General features: G+C 42.4%; 1 protein-coding gene and 1 pseudogene across 3 annotated transcripts in view; one reads left to right on the forward strand and one right to left on the reverse strand.

Annotated features, from left to right (window-relative positions):
* Positions 1-3,160: 3,160 nt before the first annotated feature.
* Positions 3,161-7,212, reverse strand: LOC128107886 (heterogeneous nuclear ribonucleoprotein A1-like; annotated as a pseudogene).
* Positions 6,869-12,565, forward strand: part of Fndc3a (fibronectin type III domain containing 3A) — a 164,493-nt gene continuing 158,796 nt past the window's right edge. The window contains exons 1-2 of one of the 3 annotated variants that reach the window (XM_052732785.1): positions 7,603-7,707; positions 8,087-8,293. Coding sequence is in view for 1 of the 3 variants with exons in the window: in XM_052732784.1 (XP_052588744.1) it covers positions 7,465-7,707 (243 nt within the window). In the remaining 2 variants the exon portion in view is untranslated. Of the gene's footprint in view, positions 6,973-7,442; positions 7,708-8,086; positions 8,294-12,565 lie in introns of those variants that run through there. The other 2 variants (XM_052732786.1, XM_052732784.1) reach the window with 2 other exon arrangements.

The following is a 12,565-nucleotide window of genomic DNA, read 5'->3' on the forward strand; positions in this document are numbered from 1 at the left end:
ACAAGGGAATCCGTGGCTGATATGTAGAACTGAATTGTATTGCAAAATAAATTAAAATAAATTAAAAAAAAAAAGTCTCCCAAGGCAAAGCACATCCTGAAAAAAAGCACTATTTTACATAACAATAAATAATGGAGAGTAGGGCATTTCTTGATCTTAGCACTGCACAACTATGGGGACCTTAAAAAAATTTTAAAAAAAGGTATGTATGCATGTAACTCCAGAGCTAGAGGGTAGAGACAGGCAGACCCTGAGATCTCACTGGCCAGCTAGTCTAACCAAAGCAATTAAGTTCCAGGTTCAATGAGAGACCCTGTCTCAAAAAAAGAGAAAAAAAAGGTGGAGAAATGATTAAGACATGAACATGGCAGCACACACATGCTCATATACATATACACATAAAATGACAGACAGGGTGGATTTGGAGTTAAGAGCAAATCGTAAACAAATGCTCAGTGTGAAAAGGAAATCTGTCAAGGTCAAGGCGCTTGTTCTTTGTACAGAATCTTTTCCATAAAAGGAATTCTGCAAATGATTCTTGACTGTTGAATGATTTTCTCCTTTGCAATAGACCCCTTCTGAAGCAAATTTAGATTGTCAATTTAAATGGGACTTTTGCTAGAAGGGAGTTTGTCCTTGAGTAAGATAACTAGTCTCATATCTGTTTCAATAGATACTGTTATTAAGAAAATTAATATAACAAGTCATTTCATTAATGACCATATCCCTCACTTAAAGTACTTAATTGTTTTTGTAGCTAGAGTTACAACTTAAGCTTAGATATTTTAGCCTTAGGACTTAAGCATGTTTGAGCATGTCAATAGAGATAATAGAGTAGGCTTATTTACAGAGAGGAAAAAAAAACTTAATAGAGATATGAAAAGTTTGTTTTGAGGTTGTTTGCCTCATGGTAGTGGTAAAGACTTAATGGGTAATGTTGTCTATTCTGTGAGCTTACCCCTGAGACCTACAGTTTCAATCAGATTATAATATTGCATTAGTCTGCCTTCTGTTACTAATAGCACAATAACAGCAAGATGGAGTCAGTTCTACAGCAAAAAGGCTTATTTTGGTCCATTGTCCTGGAGATGCAAAGTAAAAGGCTGCTTCTAGTGATAACCTTCTAACAGACTCCTGATGTGGTACAGGGCATCACTCATTAAGAGATGGGAGTATGCATAAACATGTGTTGCTTCGAATCTCATAAAGCCACAGGAATTCATTCACTGGGGATCCATCCTGATGAGCTCATCTCATCCTAATCCCTTCTCAATGCCTTGTCTCTAAATACACGGGCAGATTAAGTTTCCAACTTTTTAATTCCCCTGGTGAGAATGAACCTCCAGTGTAAGTTTTGAGAAGGCAAACCAAATTCATACCACTACTATGCAATTAAATGCTTTGTCAAGACTTCCTTGAGCCAGTGTGGTAGCACACACTTCTAATCCCAGCACTCAGGCCTCAGAGGCCAGAGGATCTATGAGTTCCAAGCTAACCAGGTCTACATGGCAAGACCTTGTATCAAAACAAAACACACACACACACACACACACACACACACACACACACACACACACAAACCCCCAAAAAACCAAAACCCCTTAAATATATCAATACTTTGCTAGTTTTTCTACATTTTATACAAGTTTGTCTAAATTCAAGCACTGTCCCTTTCATTTCATAGTACAGTTTAAAATATTATAATAAAGACAAATGATTGTGTAAAGATATGCCCACTACCACGAATAGTTGATTTGTCTGGTTGTTGTAAAATGCAATTTTGTGTAAATGTTTAGTTTAGAAGTTTGAGAAGGAATTTAAGTTTGGCAAATTACAAGTGAATTTAGAATATATGGATTTTCATTTTTCTAAACTCATGTATTTTTTTTCCAGATTAGAACCTCATTGTTATCTTGGGAAAGAAAACATTGCTCTGGTTTGAAGTTTGTTTTTTTCTCCTTTTGGGGGGGCTTGGGGGTTGGGAGTGGAGAAGCCAAGTCATTTGAGGAAAGTTTTAAAACTCCCAAGTCATCTTCTGTCTCATTTTCCTCACAGATGGCTATCTTTCTCTTCTGTCTCTAAAATGGATTCATATGTCATCTGGTTGTGCTGGATAATGATAATGGTGTGCTCAAACCCAAGGCAGATATCAGACGCTCCTGAATCTGTACATGGCATCAAAGAGCTGTTGACAGATCCAAGAACAGATATAGAAACTATTTTTTCAACCAAGAGAAAAATCCTTATAGTCTGTTCTATGATTGTATAGCCCTTTCATATGGGAAAACTTACTCAGTAAGGTAAGTGTGTAAGTCTTTTCCCTTGTGGGAAGGGATACCTGTCCTCTGTAGTATGCTTTGAATCATTTACACCAACAAATTTGGGCTATTAGGATTATCATTTATCTCTTAGTCCTTCTTAGCTTCTCTATAAAGAAGAAACCATATAAAAACTTGAACCATAGATAAGAGCAATTTTTAAACCATTCCATTAATCCAAGTTAATACTATGTCACAGAGGGAAAAAAATCCTTGTGAAAGCTAACTGTTGTTTATATTGCTCTAAGTTGCTTAAAGTGTGGTCTGTGAATGACCCTCTTTGGAAGCCCTTGGTGTGCTTATAAAATGTAGACACTTGGGATAGGGAGGAAGAATGGAACGGAAATGTTCTATCACATATGTACATATCATATATCTTTTTAAAAGATTTACTTTAACTATCGTGTGTGTGTGTGTGTGTGTGTGTGTGTGTGTGTGTGTGTGTGTGTGTACCTTAGTGCCTGTGCTTGAAGAGGCCTGAGACCTCAGATCTTCCTGGAGCTGGAGTTACAGGCAATTGTGAGCAGCCTGATGTGGGTACTGGGAATTGAACTCAGGTACTCAGGATGAGTGAGCATAACCATTGAGCCATTTCTACAGTCCAAATTACTAGATCTTAAATAAGCATCCCAGCAGATTTTTGTTTTTGGCAACACTTAAGAACTTCTTCTCTAGGACAGTTACTACTCAGCTTAATGATTTGTGTGAGTGTGTTTATTCTGGTTTTTATTTTATTATTTGTGTGTGTGTGTGTGTGTGTGTGTGTGTGTTGAAAATCAAATCCAGCATTTCACATATGCTAGGCTCTATCCCTGAGGTTCCTTTTCAGCCTTAGGAAAACACTTTAGCAGACTTTCTTGTCTTTGAAACAAAGCTAAGGTTTCCAAGGTTATTTTGGATAGAAGCAGAAACAGAAAACAAAATTGCTTTGAATAATAATAACAACAAGGATTTAGGGGTTTCTCAGGGTTATGTTCAGACTGTTGCATTTAGCAATCAACAGAATGGGTGAAGAAATGTCTACATTAAAACCCTTTGTTGGAATGTTTTACACTGTCCCACAGAATAGAAAGTAAAATAACCTGGTATATAATTAGTCACAAACACAGTCCTGGGGGTGTTTTGCCCACACACAGGAGTATTGTCTAAAACATGTCTTCTTTGTAGCGGCTAGGCCCTGCCACCACTGTGTCTGAGTTCACAAATCTGCTACAACCTGTAGCTTCCCTGTCACGTTCCTGGCCCTTCTCTCCTGTTAATCTTTGTTTCCTGGCAGTAATTAGAACCTCTTGCCACTGCCATAGCCACTGCTGCTGCTGGAACGACCACAGTCGCCTTGGTCTCGCCCTTTAGCAAAGCACTGGCCTCCGCCACCACCACGAGGACCAGAGCTTCTGCCTCCAAAGTTTCCTCCCTTCATTGGTCCCCAAATTGAAGACACTGATCGCTGTAGTTGAAAAGTCATTGTAGCTTCTACCACTTTCAGTATTGCTTCCCTCGTGAGATTCATTATATCTATCCACGGCTGCCATATTCACTACCATCATGGCTGCCACCAAAGCCACCATGAAGTTTCCTCCAGAACCAAAGTTGTCGTTGCCACCAAAACCACCTCCCACCCCCCACCACCAAAGTTTCCGGAGCCACTTGGACCTCTTTGGCTGGGTGAAGCACTAGTCATCTCTTGCTTCCACAGGGCTTTTCTTACTTCACAGTTGTGGCAATTCACAGTATAGTATTTCTGAATGACAGTCATGGTATCCGTGGAGTCATGGTAGTCAAAGGCAATGTCCTAGTTAGGGTTACTATTGCTGTGATAAACCACCACAACCCAAAGCAACGTGGAGAAGGATGGGTTTATTTCCATATCACTGCTCATCATTGGAGAAAGTCAGGACAGGAACTCAAGCAGGGCAAGGACCTGGAGGTAGGAGCTAATATAGAGACCGTGGAGGAATGCTTCTTCCTGGCTTGCTCATCGTGGTTTGCTTGCTCAGTCTGTTTTCCTATAGAACCCAGGGCCACTAGCACAGGGATGGCTCCACCCACCAAGGGCTGGTCCCTCCCACATCAATAACTAATTAAGAAAATGCCCTACAGCCAGATCTTCTGGAAACACTTTCTCAATTGAGGTTCCTTCCTTCCAGATAACTCTAACTTGTGTCAAGCTGACATAAAATTAGCCAGCACATGCAACAAAGCAAAGCCCCCATTTTTTTCTGCCTCTGTCAGTCATGATTTCAATAACTTAAATTTTCCCATACTGTTCAAAATAATCTCACATGTAATATTCTTCAGTGTCTTCTTTAACACCACTAACAAAGATCTTGTGAGGATCTTCTCTTGACCCAGCTCTCTCTGGCACCATTACTCTTCCATCCACTCTGTATGGCCTTGCATCCATAGCCACATCCACTTTCTCCACAGAGGTAAACCTGACAAAGCCCCCGCCTGGAGCACTGGGCGGTTGGATCTCTCATTACCACACGGTCAGTCGGTGAGTGTTCTCCATTGCTCAAAATGACTCCTCGGACTCTCATGGGTGGTTTCCAAGCCCAGTCCTCCCAAGAAGAGCTTCCTCAGGTTCTAAAGCGCTTTCAGGCTCCTTAGGAGACTTGGACTTGGACCTGGCAACCGGGAAATGAGAGCCTGCACTGGTGACATCAACATACAGAAAGCCCAACCATTCTTAAACTATGGAGATGGCTCTTGCTAGAGTAAAGGACCAAGGCAAAATAGTGGCAAAGGGGGTGTGAGAAGAATGATGGTCAGTGGAAACATCTCCATGAAGGAAATGCCAATTATCAGGGAAAGACTGTTTGTTGGTGTGTGTGTGTGTGTGTGTGTGTGTGTGTGTGTGTGTGTGTGTGTGTGTTGAGCATATGCACATGAGTACAAGTGCTGGTTGGAGGCCAGAAGAGGGTATTGGAACTCCTGGAGGTGGGGTTATATATGGTTGTGAGCCACCCAGTGTAGGTGTTGGGAACTGACTTCATGTCCTCTGCAAGAGCAGTACTTGTTCTTAAACCCTGAGCCCACACGGGTGTAAGAGGCAGGGAGAAGAATGGGAATATGCAAAAGGACTGGAGAAACTGTGCCCAGAAAAATGGGAGGAAAATGAAGAAAATGGGTGCTAAATAAATAAATAAAATAACAATAAATAATAAAAATAATAATAAATAATAAGTAAAATAAAAATAAAGAAATAAAATAAAGTGTTGACTCTTGTCTGGAGCTCAAGAAGGATGAGGGTTGAAAATGGTTTTTCCTGATAAGAAAAATTAAGGCCTGTTCAAAGCCAACATAGTTTCTTGTGCCTCTCTGGCTAGGGTGATTTATGTGTATGTTTCTTTCTCGCCACAGGATATAAATCCCCAGTTTTTAGCCAACTCCATCTCACAGCATTGTGTATCATATCAAAGTGTCTCGTTCTTCTTCAATGACGTCTTGGATTACATGGCCCCCTCTCCTTCAATGGAGCTATTATTTCTTGCTCTGCTTATGGCATGTAGATAGGCTTTACATATACTTTTAAAAATGCAGGTTTATTTTAAAATCTACTTGTTTGTCTACCACCGAATCAAGGGACCAGAATCTTGAGGGGGCAGATTGTAGGATTCTGCCTATTTACAACATTCACAAGCACAAAGCTCTGGAAAATACTAGCTTTGAGTTAAATTTGGAGACCACTAGTTTAGCCTCAAGCCGAACAACAGTTGGGCAGCAGTACGGAGAAGCCACACAACTCCTCCACACTCTGATATAAACTCTCATGTTGTCAAACAATGAGCAGTTATACTTCTGTTATTCCAAGATCAGCTTTCCAGCAATTTTGTCTGGAAGAGGGCCAAAGCTGGAAGTTAAGAAAATGAAACATTTCTCTCAGGGAAAGGACTTTTGGTTCTTGAAGAGAGGGAAAAAAAAATCTCATCTCAAGATACCATTTGTTAGAGTCCCTGTCCTACTTACTGAAGGGAAGAGAAAGAACCTCTCATTAGTTGGCTGTGGATATAAACATCGGATCAATTATTGCTTGCAGCCAAAGAGGAAAGTAGGAGAAAAAGCAGAAAGGGGGCTTAAAAGACACCACCACCACCAGCGGAGGAAAATAGAAAGGGTTATAGAGGATACAGAGGCAGATGGACCTATGCCAAGTGAGGGGTCTTCCACAAAAATAAGGAGAACACCAGGGGAAAAATAAAGAAAAACCCGGCACCAAAAGTGGGAACTCTATATGCTCTGCAAGCCCTTGGGACTTAGGTATACGGTCTGAGTAATTAATTACATTTGATACTCAATGATCCACTAAGAATTTCGTTATCCATGGTTTTCTTTAAGAATGTAAGAAATACGTACATCTTCAAGAGATTTCTGTCAAATGGCGAACAAAGATTGCTATCTTAAAACGCAGCACAATTAATAAACCTAAATACAAGTCAGACGGGGAGCCCGGTTCCATCAAGTCACCTGTTTTGGAAGGACATGGTAGGACTTTGGTTCCCCAAGACGACCCTCTCCCCAAGGCTTCCGGTGAAACTGCAAAAGTAAGCAGTCCCGGCCAGCCCTCAGGCATTACTGCAGCGTCTCCCACTGCTTGAGGCTTAACGAAATTGCTGCTGCCTTCGCTTCGGTCTCCGCGGTTGGAGAAATCAAGGTAACGGGGTTTCCACTAGATTTGGCTGGTCTGAGACCACTAAATTAACCACTGCGTTTCTGAACGAAGTCAATCTGTTTTGTGGGTGCTATAAAATACCGGGGCGCAACACGTTCAGGAGTGGAGACGTTTGAGCCCAAAGCACCTGCCCCGCATTCTAAGTTGTGGGGCTTTCCGAGAGGGGCTGACACGGTTCGTCTCCGGGGGGTGGAGGGTGGGGAGCGCCTTTCTAAAACGCATTTGGAATGGCGCGTGTGGCCCCAGATGTGTCAATCATCGGCACAGTTCCCCGGGCACTGGCCGGGCTTAGAGAGCGGCTCGGGGGATCGATACCGCCACACGCCTGGCCGCCCGCGAAGCCTGGCCGCGGGGCGACGGGCACGCGCGGGGGCTCCGGGTCCCCGCGGCCGGGGGCGCCGTCGGCGGGGCTCGCGCAGCCGCACTGGGGCGCGCCGACTCCGGGCTCCTCCTCCTCCCGGCTCCGTAGTAATCATGGCGGCGGCGGCGTTCGCGGTCCCTCGGGTGAGAACAGAAAGCGGGAGCTACGCGGAGAGGGAGCGAAGAGCGGGGCTGAGGCGGCGCCGTCACTGCCGGGAAACCAGCCCCACAGTCAGCGCAGCGGCGGCCACGGGGAGCCGGGCCCACCGTCAAGGTAGTGAGAGGACGAGCCGGAGCCCCGCAGAAGCCACGCCAGGGGAGCCGCCTTCCTCCGCCTCGGAGCGGCGGGACTCGGAGGTGAGAGCCGGCCGGGGGACGCCGGAGCCCGCGTCGGGGAAACCGTTAGGCTGGGGCTGCGGGGCCGCGGCGCCGGGGGGGCTGAGCCCGTCGAGGGGGGCGGGCGGGCGGGCGGGCGACGTCCCCCCCTCCCACACACCCCCGCGTGGGAGGGGGGGGAGCGCTGTCCGTGGGGCGGCGGGTCCGGGACGCCTGCCGGGGCGACGTGCGCGGCACCTGCCGGGGCTCGGCGGCGGCGGGCGGCGGCGGCGGCGGCGGAGCGCTGCCCGCTCACCTGGGGGTTAAATCCTCGAAAACACGCCCTTCGGGTCTGCGCCCCGGGCGGGCGGGCGGGCGGGCGGGCTGCCGCTGCCAGCGCCTGGCGGCTCCTCTTCCCCAGGTAAGTTAACCACCTGTTCGGTCGGTCGGTCGGTCGGTCGGGAGGAGGACGGAGGAGGCTGCGGTCCTCGCCCTGCTCAGCAGCAGCCTGCGTGGGGGAACTTTTGACACGACTCTGGAAAAGGGCGTCGTGCGCTAGGGGAAGGAAAAACGAGCCAATAATTTCGACGTCAGATCGCGAGCGCTGCTGTTCTCAAGAGTGGGATAGGTAATCGTATTTTTTTTTTTAATGAAAACTACCACCTTTTTAATAAAAAGCCTTGGGATATTTGGCGTGTGTGTGTGTGTGTGTGTGTGTGTGTGTGTGTGTGTGTGTGTGTGTGTGTGTGTATACTGATTGCTGGGGGGTGGTAGGGATGGTGAGCTAGAATTTTTTTTTTTTCTCTTTCTTGTGAGACTGTAAGTTCCTTTGGGCACCTTCTTGTCTGTCCATCTATTCCTGAGAATAGCTGGCTGACAGGATTTTCCTCCTTTTATAGTTTAATCTTTATGTGTTCACGGTAGACTTAAAAAAAAAAAAACAACAAAAAACAACAACTGAGCCACATATTGATTTTGCTGCTTCGTATGGTGGTCTGTTTTAGTTCTTGAAACCCAAATTTGTGCGTGTTTTTCTGTGTCATAAGAAACAAATCGCATCCCTTCTCTGCCTTTTGGCTAAGAATGAAATAACAGTTGAAGCTTTTCTGTAATATTTTAATCACTATGCTTTTACCAGCATTAGTGCTAAACATATGCCACTCAAGACTGAGCCATATGTCAGACAGAAACAAATTGGGATTTCTGGCTCAAATCCCATGTTTAGATAAATATTTAGTTTTTGTGTACTTGTGAAGTATGTAATTCTTGCCATCTCCTAAGTTTTGTTTGAGTCACGTAAAAATGTTCCAGGGGGATGAGCCCTCTGCCTTCTTAACTCATTTTCTTGTTTGAATTGATTTTTCTCAACTAATGATGTAAATTACCCGCGGAGACCGGTGGGTGGGCCTAGTAGAAAGCAATGATAAGGATTTTTTAAAACATGGTTTTTGTAAAATATAAATATGAGAGTTTGTTTTTCGCATTTTAGCCCACTTGTAATTCTTGCTGCCACTAATAACACCCTTTAAAGAGAAGGAGGGATGATGAGGTGATAGGGGGAAAATCTTGCTTATATTTAAAAATTTTAGCATTCTCATATTACATTTCCCTGTATTTTCTTCCTTGTCTTCATAGATCATCTTCCAGTTCTCTCTAGATTAAGTGGAAAATTTTTATCTGAGGCTGGTTACCTCTAGCCACCTGTACGCGTCTGCCTTAACTCCTTCCTCTCCCCGTTTGTCTGAATCCCCTCATCACTGAGTGATCAGGAAAAAGAAACTCTTGCTTAACACTGGCCCCAGTGCTCAGTCACATTTGTAAGGGGAATTTTCTTCTCCCAAATTAATGTTGTACATTCAAGAAAACAGATTTTTGGTGTCACGTGTCATTACTTCCTCTCTCTGTGTAATTGAGAGCTGATTTTTTTCCCCATACATCCAGTGATTCATTTTTATATAATACTTCTATCAATTTCAGCTTATTTTATTACAAATTAAAAAATTGTCTACCTTCCAGGTCTAGTGAGATGAAAACTGAGAGACTATAAAACACAGGAGAAAAAAAAAGAGGAAATGAATATTGTCTTTTAGCTTGACTTAGGAAATAGACATTTATGATTTGCTCATCTTTAGTTTAGACTCATAGGATATATTTCTGCTTGCCTTGAAAATATTTATATTTTTGTTGTTTATATATTTAAGGCTTATTAATCTTGTATTTTGTCTATACTGTTAATGTAACCAAAATAGTTTTTTTTGAAGCAAAACATTCTTGGTGCATTTTTTTTCATGAAAATGAGTTTTAATTATGTCTTGGAACATGATATAAGGATGTGCATATGATTTCCAAATTTATTAGCCTGGTTATGATAAGCAATTGGTGGTTGTTGTTAAATGTAATCTCTAAAACAAGAACTACTACTTCAAATAAGTTCTGAATGTTTTAACAAAGTCAGATTTAGAATTCTGAACATGTCCATTGAGTCCTGTAGTACTTTTGTTGATCACTTTGGTACAACAAATGTGTATCAGTGTCAAGAGCTCATTATCATAAAGAAATTGATAACCAGAAGTGTTAAGGGTACATTTTGTTCTTTTACATGTATTGTGAGTGTTTATCCTTTTTAATACTTTAGACTTTTTTTCACAATATTGTTCAGTGAGTTCTTTTTATGTCATAGTCCTTAACCTTTTCTCCTACTCGTTGGGTTTTGTTTGTCTTTAATATACAGTAAGTTTGCTGTGCAGCCTCTGGGTGTCCGTTAAGTTCTCTGTGGGTTTCATTTATGATGTTCCCAATGTTCTATCAACCATATCCAGGCCTTAGGCTACTTTTCTCCACAAGATAGCTACTACAAGATAGTGTGTTTGGGAGGACATAGCATGGACTCAGAGGATGATGAGCTATTATCAGAGTAAGGGATACAGAAGCAGTAGGATGTGTACCTTCAAAGTCATTTACAAATTATTTGAGAATTGTACACTAACAAAGGAGACCATTAGCAAAAACTATAGCATGATATTGTTAAAGTGTGTGGTACCCACCCACTGTGACTGAAAGCTCTGTGAGGGACTGCTAGAATGTTCTTGGCATTTGGAGGAAGTCCAACTTGAAATTTAGGAAGGGTTTATTTATCAAAGGAAAACTCCAAAATAGAGTGACAGGCAGAGTTGGAGCTAGCAGTGGGAAGGATCCTTTGGGAGCATCCAAGGACAAGCGTTAGGAAAAAGAGAATCGGTAAAGACTGGAGCTAGGCCCCACCAGGTATGAAGAATAGCGTAGGAAGCCCTGCAGAAGAAAGTCCTGCTTATCAGTAGGAATCTATCTCTGAAAGTAATAAAGAACCTCACATCAAAACATTGTTTTGCTTTTATTGTTTTTAGTTGGCATATGAAATAATGGATTTCGGTACGACATTCTCATCCTGTGTATCATTATACTGGGCTCATTTTCTTCCCTGCTACCATCTTTGTACCCTCTCTCCTGCTTCTTGCGGATCTGTGTTTCCTCCCAAATGCCTCTTCTGTTTTTATTTCGTGTGTGTGTGTGTGTGTGTGTGTGTGTGTAGTGTGTATGTGTGTGTGTATCTCTGTATATGAGAGAAAATATGTCTTCCCATTACCCTCCCTTGTTTCCACCTCCTCTCCCTTAGTACCTCAATAGTTGCACTTCCTCTTTTATGCCATATACAGACAGACAAAAATATATAAAAATTCTGTATGTGAGAGAAAATATGGTGTTTGTCTTTCTTACTCTGTTTTGTTTCGCTTAGCATTTTGGTCTCTAGTTTCAGATTTCTTAGTAGGTAGATTCTATATGTCTATATAACTTAGATAAGGGTAGACAGCTATTTTATATAGTGCTTGATAATATCTTGCAAGCTATTTATAGTCTCTGTTGAATGTGATTGTTTGTTTGCTTGTTTAAAAGAATCTTTTTAAAATGTAAAAACCATGTCTTCAGGCTGGAGTTAGCCATCTGGCCTAGTTCACTGAGTCCTGTCTGGCTAACTGTCCATATAGCACATATTGTGAAGTATTTTCCTAATGTTTGTTTGAAGTGATGTACCTATCTTTTTTTGTGGTATATGAAAATAAAGAAAATATGCTAAAATAACTATTACTATAATTATTACTTTGTGCCTAAAGTTCTAGTAAGAGCTTAGTCTAGGTCTCAGAACTAGGAAGTAAAAAGAAGTCTTCGAGCTGGGCCTTATGGCAGTGAAGCAGCTACCCAGTGACTGGATTTGAAAATATAAGGTAAAGCGTATCACCTCTATGCTGGGTTTACAGTTTTAAAACAGTACAGCTGGCACTCAGAAACCTTGGCTAGGGTGCTGCTGGTCTGTTGGAGATGGCAGGGGAACAATAACCTGTTTTTTAAAGGTGGCTTAAGGTGAGTTCTACACATTTAGAAATCCTGCGGTAACTCCAAGAAGAGTCACTGTTATGGAATAATTGGTAATTAGATGGATAAGCTGGAGTCATCTAGAAAAATGTCATACCATGTAGATTAAAGGAGGGAAGGAAGATCCAGAAATCTCTAAAAAATATTTCTATTAAAATGATTTTAAAGCCAGGTGTGGTGGTGCACACCTTTAATCCCAGGACTGGGTAGGCAAAGGCAGGCAGATCTCTGTGAGTTGAGGTCAACCTGGTCAACAGAGTCAGTTCCAAGACAGCCAGGACTGTTACACAGAGAAACCCTGTTTCAACAAGAACAACAACAAAAAGATTTTAAGATGATTATGGTAATTTTCAAGGGTAAATACTGGTTGTTTCGAAACTTCATGTATATTAAATATCTCTTTGAAATTTCTAAATTCATGACATGAACGTCTAAGATAACACTATTTCAAATCCTTTCCCACTGTGTTTCTTGTGTTGTGACCAGGTGACCT

This window comes from Peromyscus californicus, unplaced genomic scaffold (genome assembly GCF_007827085.1).
Source record: "Peromyscus californicus insignis strain IS unplaced genomic scaffold, ASM782708v3 Scaffold_12__1_contigs__length_115047231, whole genome shotgun sequence".
NCBI classification, from domain to species: domain Eukaryota; kingdom Metazoa; phylum Chordata; class Mammalia; order Rodentia; family Cricetidae; genus Peromyscus; species Peromyscus californicus.